Here is a 23,536-nt window from a genome sequence, read left to right as displayed (position 1 = left end):
GTTTTCACGCTTCTAGTTAGAATATACAACGAACTGTGTACATGACTGCCCCTGCTGCCTGGCAGCACCCGATCTCTTACAGGGGGCCGTGATCCGTACAATTAACCCCTCAGGTGCTGCACCTGAAGGGGTTAATTGTGCGTATCATAGCCCCCTGTAAGAGATCCGGGGCTGCCAGGCAGCAGGGGGCAGACCCCCCTCCCTCCCCAGTTTAAATTTAATTGGTGGCCAGTGTGGCCCCCCCGCCCCCCCCTCCCTCCCTCTATTGTAATAATAGCATTGGTGGCACAGTGTGCGCCCCCCCCCCTTCCTCCCTCTATTCTTTTAATACATTGGTGGCAGTGTGCGGCCTCCCCTCTTCCCCCCCCCCCCCCCGATCATTGGTGGCAGCGGAGTTCCGATCAGAGTCCCAGTTTAATCGCTGGGGCTCCGATCGGTAACCATGGCAACGAGGACGCTACTGCAGTCCTGGTTGCCATGGTTACTTAGTCTTAGCAATAGTAGAAGCATCTTACTTACCTGCTGGCTGCTGCGATGTCTGTGTCCGGCTGGGAGCTCCTCCTACTGGTAAGTGACAGCAATGCGCCGCACGGACCTGTCACTTACCAGTAGGAGGAGCTCTCGGCCGGACACAGACATCGCAGCAGCCAGCAGCCAGGTAAGTATGATGCTTCTACTCCACTGCCACCAATGATCGGGGGGGGGGGATGGGGAGGGGAGGCCTCACACTGCCACCAATGTATTAAAACAATAGAGGGAGGAAGGGGAGGGGCGGGGGGGCGCACACTGCCACCAATGTTAATGCAATAGAGGGAGGGGGGCGCACACTGTGCCCCCAATGCTATTATTACAATAGAGGGAGGGGGGGCGCACACTGTGCCACCAATGCTATTATTACAATAGAGGGAGGGAGGGGGCGGGGGGGGGTCGCACTGGCCACCAATGAAACTGGGGAGGGGGGGGTCTGCCCCCTGCTGCCTGGCAGCCCCGGATCTCTTACAGGGGGCTATGATACGCACAATTAACCCCTTCAGGAGCGGCACCTGAGGGGTTAATTGTGCTGATCACGGCCCCCTGTAAGAGATCGGGTGCTGCCAGGCAGCAGGGGGCAGTCATGTACACAGTTTGTAGTATATTCTAACTAGAAGCGTTCCCATCACCATGGGAACGCCTCTGTGTTAGAATATACTGTCGGATATGAGTTTTCACGATGTAACTCATATCCGACAGTATATTCTAACATAGAGGCGTTCCCATGGTGATGGGGACGCTTCAAGTTAAAATATACCATCGGATTGGAGAAAACTCCGATCAGATGGTATAAAGGGACTTCAGACTTTACATTGAAAGTCAATGGGGGATGGATCCATTTGCAATTGCACCATATTGTGTCAACGTCAAACGGATCCGTCCCCATTGACTTGCATTGTAATTCAGGACGGATCCGTTTGGCTCCGCACGGCCAGGTGTGTCCGTGGATCCTTCAAAAATCAAGGAAGACCCACTGACGAAAAAACGGTCACGGATCATGGACCAACGGAACCCCGTTTTGCAGACAGTGAAAAAATACTGTCGTGTGCATGAGGCCTAAGAATGTTATTATTTTCCGCTATCACCATGTTTTAAGGGAAAATAATAAAATCACCCGAACACTGAAAAAGTGAAAAAGTCCGGGTTCGGGTCCAGGACTCGCTACGTTCGGTACGAAACCAAACTTTGCAGTTCGGGTTTGCTCATCCCTACTCTTGGCTTATTTAGAAGAATATAGAGTGGATATAATTACTTTGTCCTTCCAGCAGGTTGAATTAGTACTAATTCCAGCTGCTCATGTGATGCTGGACTGAGGCATCAGGGACCTGATAGCAAATCATAGATGAAGAGAAAACAGCTATGTCAGAAGCAGAGAGCAGTGCAGGAACAGACTGGGCCCTGGAGGAAAATCTAACATAAGCTGACCAGCCAGCCTGGATTTCTTCCTGTAGAGTCAACGGCCGGAATCCACCCATGTTGTTACCTCAGCTTCCTGATCCCAGTTCTTGAAATCTTCACACATCCTGGAGAAGAAGGAACAGAGGGTTATCATTTGCATATCACAGCTCAATTATTTTATACATGAATTAGACTTTTTATATAAAAGGATTTATTTTCACATTACATTGTTCAATCATAGTTGACAATTTACACTGGACCATCAGCAATCAAAGAAGTGCCATGGCCTCCTCAAATATTTGATTGGCTGGGGTGGGGTGCCGGCAGTCCGGCTCTGCCGATCTGATATTGATGACCTGTCCTGAGGATAGCAGTTGTTACCTTGGGGCAAATTACGGGTCTTCAGACTCCAAAGTAAAATGCAGAACTCTTTATTGCATCAAAAGAGTATAAAAGAACATAAAAATGTAAAACAATGCGTTTTTTGGGGGGAGAAAAACTCCGCTTCGTTAAAATGACATTACGCTCTGAAAAACCGCAGTGATTTCACGTATACTTTTTGTTCTGTGTGAAAACTGACCTGCAGTGCGGATTTTGAAATCTGCAGCATGTCAATGGACATATCTTTTTTGCCAACCCATGCAAAATATGGATCAGATGGGGACAAAAAATACGTTTGTGTGCATGAACTATAAGAGAGAGCGTTATCCACAGATTAGGGACGAACTATTAGATCAGTAAGGGTCCTACCACAAGGACCCCCACCAGTCATGAAAACGGGGGCTCCTTACCCTGTGGATCCCCCTAAAATGGCTTAGCGGCTAGTCGGAAATGCACATCACCACTCCATTCATTTCTATGGGAGCGCCAGCGATGGCTAAGAACTCTACTCTGCTATCTGAATGGAACTGCGGCACACATTTTCGACCAGACACTCCGTCCATTTCAGGGGGCTCCACAGGGTATGGGGCCCCCATTATGGTGATCGTGTGGGTCTTGGCGGTAGGACCTCTACTAGTTATCCCCTATTCATAGGATGGGAGATAATTTTCTCTGACCGGACTACCCCTTTCAGGGTAATTTCTGACTGTCCATTGCAGAAAACACATTCCGCATGGAGCGTGACTTGACTTCACATTATGGACACTGCTCCTTTCACAGGAACGCACAGCGGTATAATGATTTAGGATCCTGTGTGTCTCTGCCAGACCTTGCATCTACTGCCAAGAGTTGGACCCCCATTAATCTCATATTGATGACCAATCCTGAGGATAGGTCATCAATATGTAAATCCTAGAGAGCCCCTTTTAAGTTTCCAAAATTCCATACATGCTCAAGATTTAGAACGACTTACAGAGATGTTGTTTCCATGTGCAGTACAAGAAGTTTCTGAAGTTAGAACACATCTGCATTATAGAAGACTGCACTGCCCTCTAGTCTCTGCTTTGTGAAAGACTCCAAGGGCTTCTGTCAGCAGGTTTGTACCTGTTACATGTGCACTGGGCATCTGTGTTGGCGCCATTTTCATATGTGCCCATATTGTTGAGAAAAAATTATTTTGTGCAAATGAGCCTCTAGGAGCAACGGGGGTTGTTGTTACACCTAGAGGTTCTGCGCTCTCTGTGACGGCCGCGCCCTCTGCACTTTGATTGACAGGGCCAGACGGTGTGATGATGTGGCAGTGCTGAGGGTGCAGCAGAGAGAGCAGAGCCTCTAGGTGTAATGGTAACGTTTGACTGTCGCTAAAATATAGCTTTAAGGCCTCATGCACACGACTGTTGTTGTGTCCCGTGTCTGTAGTTCTGTTTTCCGTGATTTTCTGCGGACCCAATGACTTTCAATGGGTCCGTGGAAAACTTGGCTAATGCTCCGTTTGTCATCCGCGTCAGTGAAAAAAATGACCTGTCCTATTTTTTTCGCGGACAATGGTTCGCAGACCCATTCAAGTCAATGAGTCCGTGAAAAAACACGGAGGCACACAAGATTGTCGTCCGCGTCTGTTTTTTTCCTATCATTTGCATGGCAAACTTGACTTAGATTTTTTTTTTACTTTCCTCCATGTCTGGTGATCCTCCAATAATAAAGGAAGACACACGGAAACAAAAACGGACACGGATCACGGAACAACGGAACCCCTTTTTGCGGACTGCAAAAAAATACTGTCGTGTGCATGAGGCCTTATTCTGATAATTAAAATGTGGGCAATTCAATAAAGTACATAGTTTATTTATCTATGAGCCGTCCTGGATCACACTAACACTAGGTATGAGCATTGTGTCATCTACTCAAACCGGATCCTAGGACTGTGTACACACACAGGGAGCAGACTGTGTGTCTGAAGATCAGCGGGGTGTATAGATGGCGGTAAACGCTCAACTAGACCCCCACACACTGTGCTCCAACACACAGCAAATTCACAGGGTTGGACTCCATCACTGAACCCTGAGCTGCTGCCCTCAGCACACCTACTCATAACGGCTGGCTACAATGTAGTATTGCTTCCTATCATTAGGGTATTAGCCTCTGCATCACTCTAGGTATCTAAGTCTATTCTGCTGGACGTGTCTCTTAGTTGCTATATTGTGCAACTTAGTCATCAGGAGCACAGAGTGGTATTTAGAAGCGAAACACAAACACTTGACTCTGTACGCTCATGCATACCGTGTAGACACGCAGCCTGCGGCACTGGGACGGCCGTGGTAATCCCTCCGTTGCTCCTAGAGGATCATTTACATATATTAAAACATATTTTATTCTCAGCCATGCGGGCACATATGAACATGAGACCAACACAGATGCCCTCAGCTGTCAAGTGCACATGTAACAGGTCAGCCAGTCTCATAGGTACAAAACTGCTGACAGAAGCCCTTGGAGTCTTTCACAAAGCAGAGAATAGAGGGCAGTGCAGTCTTCTATAATGCAGATGTCTTCTAACGCCAGAAACTTCTTGGACTGCACATCAAAACTACATTTCTAAAAAGCTCAGAAGAATGAGTACCAAGTGAAGTACCTTCTGGGTCAATGGCTACAATGCAAAATCCCTAACAAATGTTGCTTCATCTTATTATTCATGTGACCTCCCATGGACATTTAAATGAGGTAAGCTGTGGATGTTGTCACTAAGGGCAGCTTCATTTCCATACACCACTCCCTGTGTATTTCCACACACCACTCCTGTCTACAACACCTGAGGCTGATCCTCCCATAGTTTCAGACTGTATTAGGTTACATCTCCTATCCCCTGTACCTACTGAATGTACTGGACCTGGTAGTGTATTTGCAGATAGGACAATTATCAAAGGTAAGTGTTCTGAGGTCGCTAACTGTCTGTTACTGTCAGAGGATTTAGAATGTGAAAGATATTTAGACACAAGTAACCTTAATGCAGAGGGAATAATGGGCAAGGTTTGTACAGGAGAAACAATGATGGGGAAGAGGAAGGAATCGATTCAATGATTTACAGAAGGGCAGGGGAAAAACTTATTATATAATGAAAATGATGTAACTTTTTTATACACATTTGTATTAACTTTCTAAGATCTCCGTTTGGTCTTGTTTATAGCTAGAAGCTGAAAACCTCTGCAGATCTAATAGTCCCTGAACATTAGTGTTTATACATTTTTATCAACATTGATACAATGTATCAAACTGTTACAACAGAGAAGTAGGAAGAGGAAAGATGAACTGTTGCCGATGTGTTTAGTTTATGATTTGTAAGTGTTGCTGTTATCTCAGTTAATTTTTAATAGAGTGTAGGTACAGGGATAATAAACATTTTTGGAACATTCTTTCTAGTTACTAGAAAGCCGGGTGTAACTAGTCTTCTTTCAGACTTGCATTGTTAATTCCAGTATTGAGATCAAGCAGAGGATCAGGAATTAAACGGATCCGTTAAGATTTTGCACATCAGGATGTATCTGTACGATAGGGTGCAGTTGTGTGAAATTAAAATAGAAAAAAAACAAAAAAAAAACGTATCTGTCACTAAATACATTGAAAGTCAATAGTTGACGGATCCGTTTTTTCTAGGCTCCTCGTTGTTTTCAGTGACAGATCCATTTCCCCCCCCCCCCCCCCGTTTTTATGACCGGACACAAAACCGCAGCTTGCAGTGGTTTTGTGTCCAGTCACAAAACGGAACGCTGCCGGAACGGAAGACATTCTGATGCATCCTGAACTGAACTCTTTCCATTCAGAATGAGTGAGGACTAAACGGAAACGTTTTATTCCGATATTGAGATCCTCTGCCGGATCTCAATACCGGAAAACAACAATGCAAGTGTTAATGTAACCCTAGCATTTCTAAGGAGAGCCTGTCTTCAGGTATTTACTAAAGGCGCTAAAGATGCCTGTACGTAGTAAGTCACATAGGCAGGGGGATGAGTATTGATAGGGACTGGGGCAATGACAAAAAGGTTTTGGGCATTTTGACATCCCAGCCTTCACTGTGCGCTAAAAATGGAATGATCTTATTCTGCAACGCAATATGAATACAGCGATGCCAAACATGTATAGATCTTTTATAATTTTTTTTTTTTTTACTAGAGATCTATTAGGGTGAATAGGAGTTTCACACTTTCACTGCTATGCTGTCCTTTGTGCACACAGCAGAACTGAGCTTACCATGGGAGGTGTGGAAGGCTTCAGAAGCATCCAGGCTGCCATGGTAACCGATCGGAGCCCAGCAATTTTACTGCGGTGGCTCCAATCAGAAGGCAGAGGGAGCTGCATACCTCCTTACCTCACAGGTGCCGCAATCGGTGTTGATCGCGGCACCTGAGGGGTTAAATGCCAAGGTTTGGTGGGATCGCTGTTCCCCAACATTGAAGCCAGGTGTCTACTGTATGCTACAGCCAGCACCCGCCACGTATGGAACAGGCTCACTGTAGCAGCCCGCTCCATACATTATCTCAACCACGTGACGTACCTGTAGATCAAGGTGGTTGAAGGGGTTAAGTTATCCACTATCCCACCGGTAGGACCCCACCAATCAGGGGCGTAGCTATAGGGGGTGCATAGGTAGCAGTCACTACTGGGCCCAGGAGCCTGAGGGGGCCCAAAGACCCTTGTGTCACATAAGAAGACACTGATATTATAGAAAGTGCTTGATCGTCACATCTCTGGCTGGAGGGAAGGGGTTGGGCCTTCTGCACACGACGACTGTATGGCTTTTTCAGTGTTTTGCGGTCTGTTTTTAACAGATCTGTTTTTCTGTTTTTTGTTTCTGTTGTGTTTCCGTTTCTGTTCCGTTTTTCCATATGGCATATACAGTAATTACATAGATAAAATTGGGCTGGGAATAACATTTTCAATAGATGGTTTCGCAAAAAACTAAACGGAAGACATACGGATGCATTTCCGTATGTGTTCCGTTTTTTTGCGGACCCATTGACTTGACCCATTGGAGCCACGGAACGTGATTCGCGGGCACTAATAGGACATGTTCTATCTTTAAACGGAACAGAAAAATTGAAATACGGAAATGGAATGCATACGGAGTACATTCATTTTTTTTTTTTTTGCAGAACCATTGAAATGAATGGTTCCATATACGGAACGCAAAAAACGGATAGTAAACGGGGAAAAAAAAGGTTGTGTGCAGGAGGCCTTAGGTTGAGAATTTAGCTTGGGGTCTGCCGTTTCAATTTTTGCCTCAGGCAGCACGAAGGTTTTATGCTCCCCTGCCCCTGGCCACAGAGCACTGAGGGAAGGGGGCCCAAGCCGAACTCTTGCACCAGGGCCCATAATCCTTTAGCTACACCCCTGCCACCAATCATGAGAATGGGGGCTCCATGCCCCCTGAAGATAGGAGAGCATCCGGTCAAGCATGCATGCTGGTGCTCCATTCATTTCTATGGGAATTCTGGAGATACTGGGGTGCTGTACTCGTCTATCTCCAGAACTTCCATAGAAATGAATAGAGCATCAACGCACATGCCCGATCTTGTGGGTAGGGGATAACTTAATGTAACAGGAATACCTCTTTAATACAAGGCATTTAGTAATGTATGCATCTATAGGAAATGGCACTTTTTCCTATAGTGTGCAGGCACGACCAGTGCTGCTGGATTACAGGGCGGTTGTAACCCCTAGAAACGAGCAGTGCCTAATGTGATGGAAAAATGAATATCCATATTGCCTCCTTTACTGGCTTCAATCACAATACATTAGTAAGTGCCTTGGAACTTTCTCTACATGATAAATGCCATTTACTGAAGTGAGACAACCCCTTTAAGGCCTCTTGCACATGACCGTTGTGTGCCCGTGGCCGTATTATGGCCTTAATATTGTGGGTCCGCAATACACAGGCACTTGAATGGGTCCGCAGTCATGGAGATGCGGAACGGAAGCACGGATTGGAACCCCACAGAAGCACTACGGAGTGCTTCCTTGGTGTTTCTGTCCGTGTGTCTATTATTTATGCGGTGCGGACGGATCACGGACCCATTCAAGTTGAATAGGTCTCGATCCGTCCCGGCTGCCGCACGGACGTTGCCTGTGCATTGGGGACCGCAAATTGCAGTCCCCAATGCACGGAACGGACCCACAACGGCCGTGTGCAAGAGGCTTAGACAGACTCTCCTTAGCAATTCTCAATTCGAGCTTTGCTGAGAAGACTCTTTACACCCTGATTTCTAATACAAGAAACATATTTCCCTAATAAAGTACATAAACTACAAAAATGTTTAACGTCTCTGTCCCTACACTGCATTAAATACAAACGGAAAAGACAGTTACACTTACACATATATATCGGGAGGATTCCCTGACATATTCCTCTGATACAAGGCTGCAGTGTATGCCACGTTGTAGGTATATGTGGAATCCATTTAACCCCTTAGTGACCACTAATACGCCTTTTTATCGGCAGTCACTAAGGGGATAAAAAAAATTGCTGCTTAGTGGAGATCAGTAAATCAGTTCCTAAGAATCAAAAATTCTGATTCGTTAGAATTTGTTCAGCGCGGTGGGTCACCGGATAGCGCTCTTTCCTTGCAGCATAGAGTTTGCTGCAAGGTCCTCCAAACATACTGATAGGGAACTTGTATGTCTATAAAGCGCTGTGGAATGTTAGCGCTATATGAGGGAGCAAAATAAAGCAATCAAAATTGAGGCAAATTTTGATTTGAGGGAGAGAATTTCCAACCAAAGTATTTTAGATTCGGGTACAATTGATTCATACCAGAATCTATTTTTATTTTTAATTTTTTTGTCCATTTGGAGGGAATCATCCGAAATGTACTGTATTCATAATATTACTCATTCTATACAGAGCTTGCTTTAAAACGACAGCATGGGACAGGAAGGAAACGCTGACCTACAGCTGTGTCATGTATCCCTATGTTTTATCACGGTGCCATTATGTGTGCCATTAGTTGTAATATTTTCAAACCTTATGACAGCGCAACACCAATACTGTGGAAGTACCTGGTGTATGTACAATCCTCCATGTGTGATACAAGTAGTGCCAGCATGGGAGGAAAATAATCTATATAGGAAAGTACAGTAGACGACACTTTCTTAGGCTACATTCACACGTCAGTATTTTTCTATAATTCGAATTTCAGTCCGTTTTTTGCGGACCCGTTGTTCCTGAAAATGTTTCCGTATGTCATCCGTATGTCATCCGTTTTTTGCGGATCCGCAAAAAACGGAAACATGTATACATTCAATAATCAAATAAAGTTGTTTGGATTTCTTTGAAAAAAAAATGAAAAAAAAAAATAAAAAAAATTTGCTATGTGTTTCCAGGAACGGATTCCGCAAAAAACGGAAGACATACGGAATGACATCCGAATGTCATCCATTTTTTGCGGATCCATTGACTTTGTATTGTACCAGGATCCGATTTTTCAGGACAAGAATAGGACATGTTTTATATTTAAACAGGACATGCGGAACGGAACAACGGAAACGGACAGCACACATTGTGCTGTCCGATTTTTTCCAGGACCCATTGAAAATGAATGGGTCCAGATCTGGTCCTGATCTGTTCCTGAAAAAACGGAACAGATCAGGAAAGAAAAAACGGACGTGTGAATGGACCCTTACTCGGTAAAGTAAGGTTATATCACGTCGTAAGCATGGCATCCTGCGGCTATGCCTGCCCTATATGAACATATGTTAGGCTACATGTTATAAATGTGAAGGCCAAACATGGTATTAATTAACGCTAATTTGCCACTTTGAAAGCCCCTTTGATTATTATTTAATTGAGTGCAGTCTGCAGGCAGCAGACCGGAGAAGTGATTGGCAGTCCTCCCTGTTTGCTTAGTCATGCCTTGGCTGTCAGCCAGCTCTGATGGAGAACAACAGGTTTAACTAGTTATACAGAATCTTTTTCCATAAAACTATATATCAATCGCTCAGCTCCTCCTGCGCTATACCAGGCTGCCTGCAGATTGCACTGCACACTAAATCTAAAATCTATAGAAGATTAACCTCTTAGTGACTGCCGTAAAAAGGCATAAGGATGGTGACTGAGGGGTTAATAGAACATATAGAACATATGGCAATTGATTTCGTGCACTGAGGCTCATGTACTCACCACCTGTATTCTTGTTTAATATATATATATATATATATATATATATATATATATATATATATATATATAGTACCTTATGGCAGTGTTCCTCAACTCCAGTTGTCAGGGCTCACCTGCCAGTCATGTTTTCTGGATTTCCTTAGTATTGAGCAGGTGATATAAGTAGTGTCCATGCATCAGGACTTAGCACAGGTATTCATTCTGTGGGATATGCTCAAATCATGACTGGTAGTTGAGGAACAGTGATGGCCAGTTTGCATTATTTTCCCGCGAACATATGCGGGCTGCCATCTTTTTTTCACAAGTCGGGCGAGGCACAGGTAATCCCTTGCCTCGCCCTGAAAACAAGTGCGGTCAGTGGGAGCAGGCAGTTCTGAGAACAGCCACCGGGGGGCCTTCATCGGGCTGTTTTCGGAACTGCCTGCTCCCGGTGACCGCACTTGTTTTCAGACTGGCTCACGCACAGGCACAGGTAAGGGCTTACCTGTGCCTCGCCGGACTTGTAAAAAAAGATGGCAGCCCGCATATGTTCGCGGGCATATAATGCGATTTGGCCATCACTGTTGAGGAATACTGCCTTATGGCATTTATTTTCCATGTTTCTCTACAGGCAGAAATGGAGCATTTTAGAACATTCCTCTTTTGCCTTGCTGGATGTTTGGTGACGGTTTTTGGATACCCAAGTGGACAAATAAGTCCCTCCTGTGACAGCATGCTTCCATCTCATGGGAACAGTGCCCCTCAGTCATCGGAGTCCCCGTATATCATCACTGTGTCTAAAACAACTTTTCTTCCAGGGGATATTATTACAGGTAAGGAATTACGCATGGAAGGCTATCCCTGATATCATATGTGATCCAGCTCTGGAGAGATAATGCAAGTGACACTTGAGTGGTCTCTGAGATTCTGAGATTCTTAAGCAGAATAATGTATAGCATTTATTATATAGATGGCTCCGAACATTCCGAATCATGCATCCTAAAAAAGGGCAAAAGCCTGAAAAAGTTTTTTTTTTTTTTTGTGCTTCCATGTTCTGACACCAAGATAATATAAAAAAAAAAATATATATATATATATATATATATATATATATATATATATATATAAAATTATTTTCTGCATGTGGAGCTTGGTAAGGCTACTTTCACACTAGCGTTCGATCGGATCCGTTCTGAACGGATCCGATCATAATAATGCAGACGGAGGCTCCGTTCAGAACGGATCCGTCTGCATTATTTTAGCATATAAAAGCTAAGTGTGAAAATAGCCTCGTACGGATCCGTCCAGACTTTCAATGTAAAGTCAATGGGGGACGGATCCGCCTGAAGATTGAGCCATATTGTGGCATCTTCAAACGGATCCGTCCCCATTGACTTACATTGTAAGTCTGGACGGATCCGCACGCCTCCGCACGGCCAGGCGGACACCTGTTCAGCTGTCCGCCTGTCCGTGCGGAGGCGAGCGGAGCGGAGGCTGAACGCCGCCAGACTGATGCAGTCTGAGCGGATCCGCTCCATTCAGACTGCATCAGGGCTGGACGGCTGCGTTCGGGTCCGCTCGTGAGCCCCTTCAAATTGAGCTCACGAGCGGACCGACGAACGCTAGTGTGAAAGTAGCCTAAGGCCTCATTTGTGAGGCGACCTATAGATTTTATCGATACGTTTTAGGCTGCTTTCACACTAGCGTTCGGGTTTCCGTTCGTGAGCTCCGTTTGAAGGAGCTCACGAGCGGACCCGAACGCAGCCGTCCAGCCCTGATGCAGTCTGAATGGAGGCGGATCCGCTCAGACTGCATCAGTCTGGCGGCGTTCAGCCTCCGCTCCGCTCGCCTCCGCACGGACAGGCGGACAGCTGAACGCTGCTTGCAGCGTTCGGGTGTCCGCCTGGCCGTGCGGAGGCGTGCGGATCCGTCCAGACTTACAATGCAAGTCAATGGGGACGGATCCGTTTGAAGATGCCACAATGTGGCTCAATCTTCAAGCGGATCCGTCCCCCATTGACTTTACATTGAAAGTCTGGACGGATCCGTACGAGGCTATTTTCACACTTAGCTTTTATATGCTAAAATAATGCAGACGGATCCGTTCTGAACGGAGCCTCCGTCTGCATTATTATGGGCGGATCCGTTCAGAACGGATCCGCCCGAACGCTAGTGTGAAAGTAGCCTTAGGATATGCAACCTTTTGATTATTTTTTTTTTTTATAACTTTTTTTGGGTGTTGACCAAAAACGGATAATTCTGCCATTTTACTGCTGACTTTTAGGCTGAGTTCACACTTCAGTTATTTTTTGATCAGTTATTTCCATCAGTTATTGTGAGCCAAAACCAGGTGCAGGTCAGAAACACAGGTGGATATCTTTCCACTATAGCTTATCTCTGAGTGGGCTTTATTACAGGTTTTGGCTCACAATAACTGATGGAAATAACTGATCAAATAACTGAAGTGTGAACTCAGCCTTAGGCCTCATGCACACAACATTATTTTTTCACGGTCCGCAAAACGGGGTTTCGTTGTTCCGTGATCCGTTTTTGTTTCCATGTGTCTTCCTTGATTTTTGGAGGATCAGCAGACCTGAAGGAAAGTAAAAAAAAAAAGTCGTTTTGGTGTCCGCCTGGCCGTGCAGAGCCAAACGGATCCATCCTGACTTACAATGCAAGTCAATGGGGACGGATCCGTTTGATGTTGACACAATATGGTGCAATTGCAAACGATCCGTTCCCCCATTGACTTTCAATGTAAAGTCAGGCGTCCCTATTAATATACCATCGGATCTGAGTTTTCTCCAATCCGATGGTATATTTTAACTTGAAGCGTCCCCATCACCATGGGAACGCCCCTATGTTAGAATTTACCATCGGATTTGAGTTAGATCGTGAAAACTCAGATCCGACAGTATATTCTAACACAGAGGGGTTAATTGTGCGGATCACAGCCCCCTGTAAGAGATCGGGTGCTGCCAGGCAGCAGGGGGCAGTTATGTACACAGTTCTTAGTATATTCTAACTTGACGCGTCCCCATCACTATGGGAACACCTCTGTTATGCAGACGGATCTGCGCATCCGTCTGTGCAAAAGTAGCCTACGGGATCCTACACGGATCACGGACGCGGATGACAATCTTGTGTGCCTCTGTGTTTTTTAACGGACCCATTGACTTGAATGGGTCCGCGAACCGTTGTCCGTCAAAAAAATAGGACAGATCCTATTTTTTGGACGGACAGGAAACACAGATAACGGACGCGGATGACAAACTGTGCATTTTCCGAGTTTTTTCAGCGGACCCATTGAAAGTCAATGGGTCCGCAGAAAATCACGGACAACGGAACAACGGACACGGATGCACACAACGGTCGTGTGCATAAGGCCTTAGGCCTCATGCACACGGCCGTTGTTTGGGTCTGCATCGGTGGCTCAATGGGGCCACAAAAGATGCGGACAGCACTCTGTGTGCTGTCCGCATCCGCTGCTCTGTTCAGGTGGCCCTGCAAAAAAAAATATAACATGTCATATTCTTGTGCGCAAAATGGACAAGAATAGGCAGTTATATCAATGGCCGCCCGTTCCGTAAATTGCGGAAGGCACACGGGCGGCTTCTGTTATTTGCGGATCCGCAGTTTGCGGACCACAAAAAACAGCACGGTCGTGTGCATGTAGCCTTACTGTGCTCTGTAATGAAAAGCACTACAAATATATATATATATATATATATATATATATATATATATATATATATATATATATATATATATAATTTTTTTTTTTTTTTTTTTTTTGGATCTCTGGCATTTGTTCAAAATGTGTGTGTGTGTGTGTGTGTGTGTGGGGGGGGGGGGGGGTTATCAAAAAAAGAAAGTGGCTTAGGCTACTTTCACACTAGCGTTCGGAGCGGGTCCGTCTGATGTTTCATCAGACGGATCCGCTCCTATAATGCAGACGTTTGCATCCGTTCTGAACGGATCCGCTCCTATAATGCAGACGTTTGCATCCGTTCAGAACGGATCGGTCTGCATTATAACTTAGAAAAATTTCTAAGTGTGAAAGTAGCCTGAGCGGATCCGTTCAGACTTTACATTGAAAGTCAATGGGGGACGGATCCGCTTGAAGATTGAGCCATATGGTGTCATCTTCAAGCGGATCCGTCCCCATTGACTTCCATTATAAGTCTGGACGGATCCGCTCGCCTCCGCACGGCCAGGCGGACACCCGAAAGCTGCTTGCAGCGTTCAGGTGTCCGCTCACTGAGCGGAGCTGAGGCTGAGCGCTGGCAGGAGGATGCATTCTCAGTGGATCCGCCTCCACTGAGAATGCATTAGGGCCAGACGGCTGCGTTCAGGGCCACTTGTGAGCCCCTTCAAACGGAGCTCACGAGCGGACACCTGAACGCAGGTGTGAAAGTAGCCTAAGTTGTCCATAGCAACCGATCAGATCCCACCTTTCATTTTTCAGAATTCTGGAAAATGAAAAGTGAAAACTGATTGGTTTCTATGGGCAACTAAACCAGTTTTACTTTACACCGGTTTGATAAATCTCCTCCAGGATGTTGTAGGTACTGAGTGTTTTGTTTTTTTTTTTGTTGTTTTTTTTTTGGTACTTTTTTCCATAGGCTTCTTATAAGGATTAGAAAAATCAATGCTAGTTAAAAAAATAAAAAAAAATAAATGTAAACAATTAGGCTAATGAGACTGGCATAAAATTGAGAGACAATTTCTCAGCTGATAAATTTCCCCCTGGATTTTTTGATTTCCTGCAGCAGTGATGTGCCGAGAGAAACACGTCGTCTGCAGCTAATTACTGGCGACTCTGACCTGTATGGCATGAAGACTGAGGTCACTGATCCATGTTAAGCCCATTCACATGTACTGCACTGTACTGCATTGTGGCACAATCCACAGCAAATATGCCACTTGAACATGGACCAATTCAACCTATGGCGCGATCTACATAAACCTTCACCCAAACCTTTTTTTTCCCTATTTAGGGCTCGTACACATGTCCGTAGTTTTGGTCCGTATCTGATCTGCATTCTTTGCAGATCACACATGGACCCGTTATTCTCCATGGGGCCACAAAAGATGCGGACAGCACACCCATCCCGCTGTCTGCATCTATAAGTCCATTCTGCGGCCCTTGCATACGGCCTATTTTTGTCCGTTTTGCAGACAACCATAGGACATCTCTGCAGGAGTGAAAAATAAAAATGGTGGCATGCACTTCTGGCCGTGGCATGACTAGTCCTGGAGATTTCAACAGCAAATTGATTTAATTCGGAACTAAAGAGCCCTTTACACGGGCCAAGCGTTCGCCAGATAATTACTAATGAGCGTTTATAGGAACTTTTATTAGCGATTATCTGACAGTGTAAAGGTGTCGCCGATTACTCGATGAACAAGCAAAACGCTCGTTCATCAGGTAATAAATCATAGATCAAGCGATGGCATTAGCGACCACTGCTACCTGTACTGTGGAGGAGATCGCCGCATGTAAATACAGCGGTCTCCTTCACTGACCAGCAGGTGATTGATGGGAAGGAATGCTTCCTTAACCGACAATCATCTGCTAAATTGTTAAGGGACCTTAATACGTAATTTCTCCTGTGGTGGAATAAGAGGTGAATTATACACTTGCAGGCTGATTCCTTCACAAATTACCGCTCATCATTGGGGTTAGGGGCACCTTATGACTAGTTTATTGTTGGGAGACCCTTCTAATGTAAGAGGATTGTCAAGAGCAAACAGCCCCAATGCTGCAGCCAGATATAGACATGAGTAATAGCAGTGAGTTTGGTTAATTAATCATAGGCTTCCCTTCACTGCTACATCAAAGATGCGGATGCTTGCGATTTTCACGCGGACCCATTCACTTCTATGGGGCCTGCATTGCGTGAAAATCACCGCTCATGTGCACATCCCCATAGAAATGAATGGGTCCGGATTCAGGGCGTGTGCATTGCGTTCACCTCATGCGGAAAACGCGCCAGTGTGAAAGAGGCCTTAGTCTACGTGCACAGGACCATATGTACTTTGTGATCTGCAAAATACGGATACTGGCCGCGTGCATGCCACATTTTTTGCAGCCGCCTAGAAATGAAAGGGTCTGTGAGTGATCTGAAAAAAATGTGGAATGGATGTGGAAGAAGAAGAATGCAGTCATGTGAGTGAGATTACACTGACGACACCATGTTAGGAGTCAGCTGGGTCTGGTGTACTGTGTGCGTCTGAGTGTTAGGCTATTTTGTTGCACCAATGTCGCGCGACAATTTTTATAATATACATTCAAGATGGATTTTTCTGCGACTGTCGCGTCGCAGTTGCAACATGTTGCATGTTGCAGTGCGACACCATAGACTGCCATTATAAAAATTGACGCGCGACATTAGGCCTCATGCACACGACAGTTTTTTTTTCACGGTCCGCGGGTCCGTGATCCGTGACCGTTTTTTCGTCCGTGGGTCTTCCTTGATTTTTGGAGGATCCACGGACATGAAAAATGAAAAAAAAATCTAAGTCAAGTTTGCCATTGAAATGATAGGAAAAAACGGACACGGATCACGGACACGGATGATAATCTTGTGTGCATCCGTGATTTTCACGGACCCGTTGACTTGAATGGGTCCATGAACCGTTGGCCGTGAAAAAAAATAGGACAGGTCATATTTTTTTCACGGCCAGGAAAAACGGATCACGGATGCGGCTGCCAAACGGTGCAGTTTCCGATTTTTCCACGGACCCATTGAAAGTCAATGGGTCCGTGAAAAAAAACGGCACAACGGCCACGGATGCACACAACGGTCGTGTGCATGAGGCCCAAGTGCAACAAAATGTCGCGCGACAACTGTTGCGCCCTATCTGTCGTGCGACTTTTTGTCGCGCGACAAATGTCGTCGTGTAGACCTAGCCTTAATGGGCATCGGACCCAGAGGGGAAAAATGGAGACTTGCATTTGTGACGGGTTATTTTTAAAGCTATGGGAGGTGGTTAGGGAGCAAAGGCATTATTAGGCTGCTTGTGCACGTAGCTGTACCGCAGGCTGTACAGGTGAGACACATGGTTATGTACCTCACCTTGCCATAAATCCAGTTCTCTCACGTGCGCAAGTTACCACAGCACAACTGCTGCATGTACGAGCGGACTAAGGTGAAACACACAATGCAGGTCTATATAGAACAGGCTAAACCTAGTGATGACGACGATGTGCTGGAACAATCCTGCTTTATGCATAAAACAAGACCATGTAGTCCCACAAACCCAGGCGTCACGGTGGCAAACGGAGTCTCTGCAGAGCTTGTGTGCACTCCATGTGCTGCTATATGGTGTCTCTAGAGGAGGACAGAGCCATAATACTTCAGCATCCGGTGACGCAGGAACCTATTCTTTTTCTTAGAATATGTACATATATAGCGACAACAGATCCGTCTCTAAAACCATTTGGAAGTCAATCCGGGACGGATCCGTTTTCTTTTGTATCAGAGAAAAACGGATTTGTCTCCGTTGACTTACATTGTGAGTTATGACGGATCCGTCTTGCTCAGCATCCCAGGATGCACCCCAAAACGCTGCTTGCAACGCCTTTGTGACGTCATGGGAACGCAATGAAACGGAACGGAATGCATTCTGGGGCTCTCCATTCTCTTCAGTACAGTTTTGTCCTCATTGACAACGAATTGGGACAAAACTGAAGTGATTCTATGACTGATCTCAAGTAGCCTTACACGTAAAAAAAAAAAAACTCTACTATGGTAATGGAGGCCACGGTATGGCATCTGTTTGGGGCATCCGTTAACATATATCTTTTTTTTCTGTGCGTTAAACGTTCGACAAAAACGTGATGTGAAACCACCCTAAGAAATATTCCATCCATGATTGACCCTAACTGATCTCCAGTTGTTAAATTCTTTTATTTCAGTAACTATAAGCAAAAAATCCTCTGCCTCCAGTTCATTTAAAGGATTCCTTCTTCAAGCCCGATTGGTAGGAGGAAATAGGATTACTGGAACTTTTCAGCCCTCAGATTCAGGAGTCGCTCAAACATTAACATGTGGCTCGCAAGCAGTAAGTTATTTGTCTGTAATGCACGTTTCATTTTTGTGCATGTGTCATTGGTATCAAGCAAATGTGGACCCCTTGTGTTCCAAAGTTTTTAACACTTTTCTATCCAATAAATCAGTGAAAAATGGACAGAAAATATATGGCATCAATGCTCTGTCTGTGGTCTTCATGAACCCTTAGGCCCCTTTCACACGGGCGAGTATTCCGTGCGGAACGCATTGCACCCGCACTGAATACCGACCCATTCATTTCTATGGGGCTGTTCACATGAGCGGTGATTTTCACGCATCACTTGTACGTTGCGTGAAAATCACAGCATGCTCTATTTTGTGCGTTTTTCACGTAACGCAGGCTCCATAGAAATGAATGGGGCTGCGTGAAAATCGCAAGCATCCGCAAGCAAGTGCGGATGCGGTGCGATTTTCACGCACGGTTGCTAGAAGACATGGTTATAAGGGAAAATAATAGCATTCTGAATACAGAATTCATAGTACAATAGGGCTGGAGGGGTTAAAAAATGTTTTTAAAATTTTTAACTCTCCTTAATCCACTTGATCGCGCAGCCGGCATCTCCTTCTGTCTTCATCTTAGCTGTGTGCAGTAACAGGACCTGTGGTAAAGTCACTCCGGTCATCACATGATCCATTACCATGGTAAAAGATCATGTGATGGATCATGTGATGACCGGAGTGACGTCACCACAGGTCCTGTTACTGCACACAGCAAAGATGAAGACAGAAGGAGATGCCGGCTGCGCGATCAAGTGGATTAAGGTGAGTTAAATTATTTTTTATTTATTTTTTTAACCCCTCCAGCGCTATTTTACTATGCATGCTGTATTCAGAATGCTATTATTTTCCCTTATAACCATGTTATAAGGTAAAATAATACAATCTACAGAACACTGATCCCAAGCCCGAACTTCTGTGAAGAAGTTCGGGTTTGGGTACCAAACATGCGTGATTTTTCAATGTTTTGCACTCGTGCGGAAAAATCGCGCGTGTTCCCGCAACGCACCCGCACATTTTCCCGCAACGCCCGTGTGAAAGAGGCCTTAGACTTCTATGGGTTCATGTTTGAAATGGAACAACGTATTGCAATTCTCTGGGCGTGTGAGTATACACATAAAATATCAGTGGATACAGGTGCTGACCATGGACAACAGACTGTAAGTGTATGTGATTCAACTGAGATAAAGTTGTCACCGTGTTTTTGTAGTAAAAAGGTCACCGAGAGGCACGGAGCATTATCAATTATGTTAATCTGCTGTCCGGAACGGGCTTTGGCTCTCTTTCACGCCTCATGCACACGGCCGTTGTGTGTTTTGCGGTCCGCAAACAGCGGATCCGTAAAACACGGATGGCGTCCGTGTGCGTTCCGCGATTTTGCGGAACGGCCACGGACAGCCTTTAACATAACCGCCGATTCTTGTCCGCAAAGCATGGACAAGAATAGGACATGTTATATATTTTTATTTTATTTTTTTGCGGACCACGGAACGGAGCAACAGATGCAGACAGCACACGGAGTGCTGTCCGCATCTTTTGCGGCCCCATTGAAGTGAATGGGTCCGCATCCAAGCCGCCAAAACTGCGCCTCGGATGCGGACCAAAATAACGGCCGTGTGCATGATGCCTTACCCGCACGGGATCCGCTCGTATGAATAAGCCCTAAGGGTCCTATTGGACAGGCAGAGAGTTCCTATAAATGAGCAGCAGGCAGTGATTTAAAAGACAAAAACAAAATGGCTAAATATTTTTGCTGTTTGCTCATTATTGTGATTGTTTTAGTCGTTCGCCCCTATAGCTTTACACTGCTAACAACTGGTAGATTTCTTATTAGATGAGGGGCTGTGGCAGCAGATAATAATAATCTTTAAAATAGTTTTCTGTGGATTGGACAAATCTAACGGATTATTGCTTGACATTCGATCGCTTCTGAAATTGCAACGATTATACAGAAAATCAAACGATAATTGCTCTGTCTAATGGGCCCTTTAGTCTGTGGGGAAATAAAGAGTGGCGCACCATTACCTTTCGGTGGGCAGAATTATAGTTGCTAAAAATGATGGCCTTGATAAACCACGTGCTTGTTTTCTTCTGTTTAGTCTGCTGCTGTCAGTCATACGAATGATAACTTTAAAGAGAGCGTCACCGCCCAGTGGACCGCGCCAGAGGGAGCAGGACCTGTGCGATTCAGGTATGTACTGGCAGTGCCTAGCTGATGGGGCATTTGTGTGTGCACGGCCATTCTCACACACATTTCCTATTTACAATGTTTATTTTATAGATATTTTATTACCAGGCATGTCTTGGTAGCGTACACAAACTTTGAAGAGTTAACATTTTTACTGAATTGCTCATTTTTCTTTGCAAAGCAGGATGTTTCATCACTTCTGCACAGACGCAATAAAAGAAATAGTTAAATACATTGCACAAACTACCCTGTCCCTGTGTGTAAGTAGGCCGAGTGCAATGTGTGGTTAGCTTGTGTTACAAAACGGGCCGGATGCTGCTATTTGTCTAGCAAGGCAATCGCCGGACTCTGGGGATGGTGCTCAGATTCTTAAAGGGGTTGTCCGGGATCAAATTATTTTTTTTTTTTTAACTGCTTACTCACTGTTAGTAGCCAAATCTATCTTCCTAAGATGTTTTTAGGTAGCTTTTGCACTGCTGCATGGCTCCTACAGTCCCCAGCAGACTGTGTACATATCTGTTTATGTATGCCATCACTTCCTGCTGCAGTGCATTGTGGCTCCCAGTGCAGATCAGCAGCTCCTGGTTTCTACAGTGTAAGATCACCTCCCTGCACCCGCCCCCCTCATACATATTCAGCCTCCTCCATAGATCCGCCCACCTTTTACATATTCAGCCTCCTCCATAGATCCGCCCACCTTTTACATAAACTCCTCCTTGCTCTGTCTCTTGCACTTCATGTGCTCAGTGTTTGCAGACAGTGAACTAACAGGGAGCAGCTCCATCTTTCCACAATGGTAGATCATTTTTATGCTTGTGCTAGTTACTCATAGTATACAACCTTAGGGATAGCAGACTGCAACAAACTATAAGGGCCACGCTCTCACATCTATCCATAAACATCGCTGACAGTGTCCCACTTTAAGGGCCACGTTCCCACATCTACACTACGTGCAGAATTATTAGGCAAATGAGTATTTTGACCACATCATCCTCTTTATGCATGTTGTCTTACTCCAAGCTGTATAGGCTCGAAAGCCTACTACCAATTAAGCATATTAGGTGATGTGCATCTCTGTAATGAGAAGGGGGTGTGGTCTAATGACATCAACACCCTATATCAGGTGTGCATAATTATTAGGCAACTTCCTTTCCTTTGGCAAAATGGGTCAAAAGAAGGACTTGACAGGCTCAGAAAAGTCAAAAATAGTGAGATATCTTGCAGAGGGATGCAGCACTCTAAAAATTGCAAAGCTTCTGAAGCGTGATCATCGAACAATCAAGCGTTTCATTCAAAATAGTCAACAGGGTCGCAAGAAGCGTGTGGAAAAACCAAGGCGCAAAATAACTGGCCATGAACTGAGAAAAGTCAAGCGTGCAGCTGCCAAGATGCCACTTGCCACCAGTTTGGCCATATTTCAGAGCTGCAACATCACTGGAGAGCCCAAAAGCACAAGGTGTGCAATACTCAGAGACATGGCCAAGGTAAGAAAGGCTGAAAGACGACCACCACTGAACAAGACACACAAGCTGAAACGTGAAGACTGGGCCAAGAAATATCTCAAGACTGATTTTTCTAAGGTTTTATGGACTGATGAAATGAGAGTGAGTCTTGATGGGCCAGATGGATGGGCCCGTGGCTGGATTGGTAAAGGGCAGAGAGCTCCAGTCCGGCTCAGACGCCAGCAAGGTGGAGGTGGAGTACTGGTTTGGGCTGGTTTTATCAAAGATGAGCTTGTGGGGCCTTTTTAAGGTGAGGATGGAGTCAAGCTCAACTCCCAGTCCTACTGCCAGTTTCTGGAAGACACCTTCTTCAAGCAGTGGTACAGGAAGAAGTCTGCAAGGTAAGAAAAACATGCTTTTCATGCAGGACAATGCTCCATCACACGCGTCCAAGTTCTCCACAGCGTGGTTGGCAAGAAAGGGTATAAAAGAAGTCTAATGACATGGCCTCCTTGTTCACCTGATCTGAACCCCATTGAGAACCTGTGGTCCATCATCAAATGTGAGATTTACAAGGAGGGAAAACAGTACACCTCTCTGAACAGTGTCTGGGAGGCTGTGGTTGCTGCTGCACGCAATGTTGATGGTGAACAGATCAAAACACTGACAGAATCCATGGATGGCAGGCTTTTGAGTGTCCTTGCAAAGAAAGGTGGCTATATTGGTCACTGATTTTGGTTTTTGTTTTGGTTTTGAATGTCAGAAATGTATATTTGTGAATGTTGAGATGTTATATTGGTTTCACTGGTAAAAATAAATAATTGAAATGGGTATATATTTGTTTTTTGTTAAGTTGCCTAATAATTATGCACAGTAATAGTCACCTGCACACACAGATATCCCCCTAAAATAGCTAAAACTAAAAACAAACTAAAAACTACTTCCAAAAATATTCAGCTTTGATTTTAATGAGTTTTTTGGGTTCATTGAGAACATGGTTGTTGTTCAATAATAAAATGAATCCTCAAAAATACAACTTGCCTAATAATTCTGCACTCCCTGTATCTATAAACATCGCTGACAGCGTCACACTATAAGGGCCACGCTCTCACATCTATCCATAAACATCGCTGACAGCGTCACACTATAAGGGCCACGCTCACATATAGATCCCTAAACATGACTGAGAGCTTTACACAATTATAGCAGCTTTTAAACAAAAAAAATATTGTTTTAGTGTGTCCATAGTCTGAGAACCACCTTTTTTTTTGACCGATTGTCTTAGTTAGGCTCCTTTCACACCTGCGTTCAGGTGTCCGCTCGTGAGCTCCGTTTGAAGGGGCTCACAAGTGGCCCTGAACGCAGCCGTCTGGCC

At 45.1% G+C, this 23,536-nt stretch overlaps 1 protein-coding gene across 1 annotated transcript in view; it reads left to right on the top strand.

Annotated features, from left to right (window-relative positions):
• The first annotated feature begins 5,095 nt into the window (after positions 1-5,095).
• LOC122943501 (putative ferric-chelate reductase 1) overlaps positions 5,096-23,536 on the top strand; it is a 59,538-nt gene continuing 41,097 nt past the window's right edge. Inside the window, exons 1-4 of the mRNA XM_044301287.1 lie at positions 5,096-5,230; positions 11,088-11,289; positions 18,381-18,526; positions 20,631-20,722. Coding sequence (XP_044157222.1) covers positions 11,094-11,289; positions 18,381-18,526; positions 20,631-20,722 — 434 coding nt within the window. The 5' untranslated portion in view covers positions 5,096-5,230; positions 11,088-11,093. The remainder of the gene's footprint in view (positions 5,231-11,087; positions 11,290-18,380; positions 18,527-20,630; positions 20,723-23,536) is intronic.

This window comes from Bufo gargarizans, chromosome 7, assembly GCF_014858855.1.
Source record: "Bufo gargarizans isolate SCDJY-AF-19 chromosome 7, ASM1485885v1, whole genome shotgun sequence".
Lineage (NCBI taxonomy): Eukaryota > Metazoa > Chordata > Amphibia > Anura > Bufonidae > Bufo > Bufo gargarizans.
This window is presented reverse-complemented; position numbering and strand designations above follow the sequence as displayed.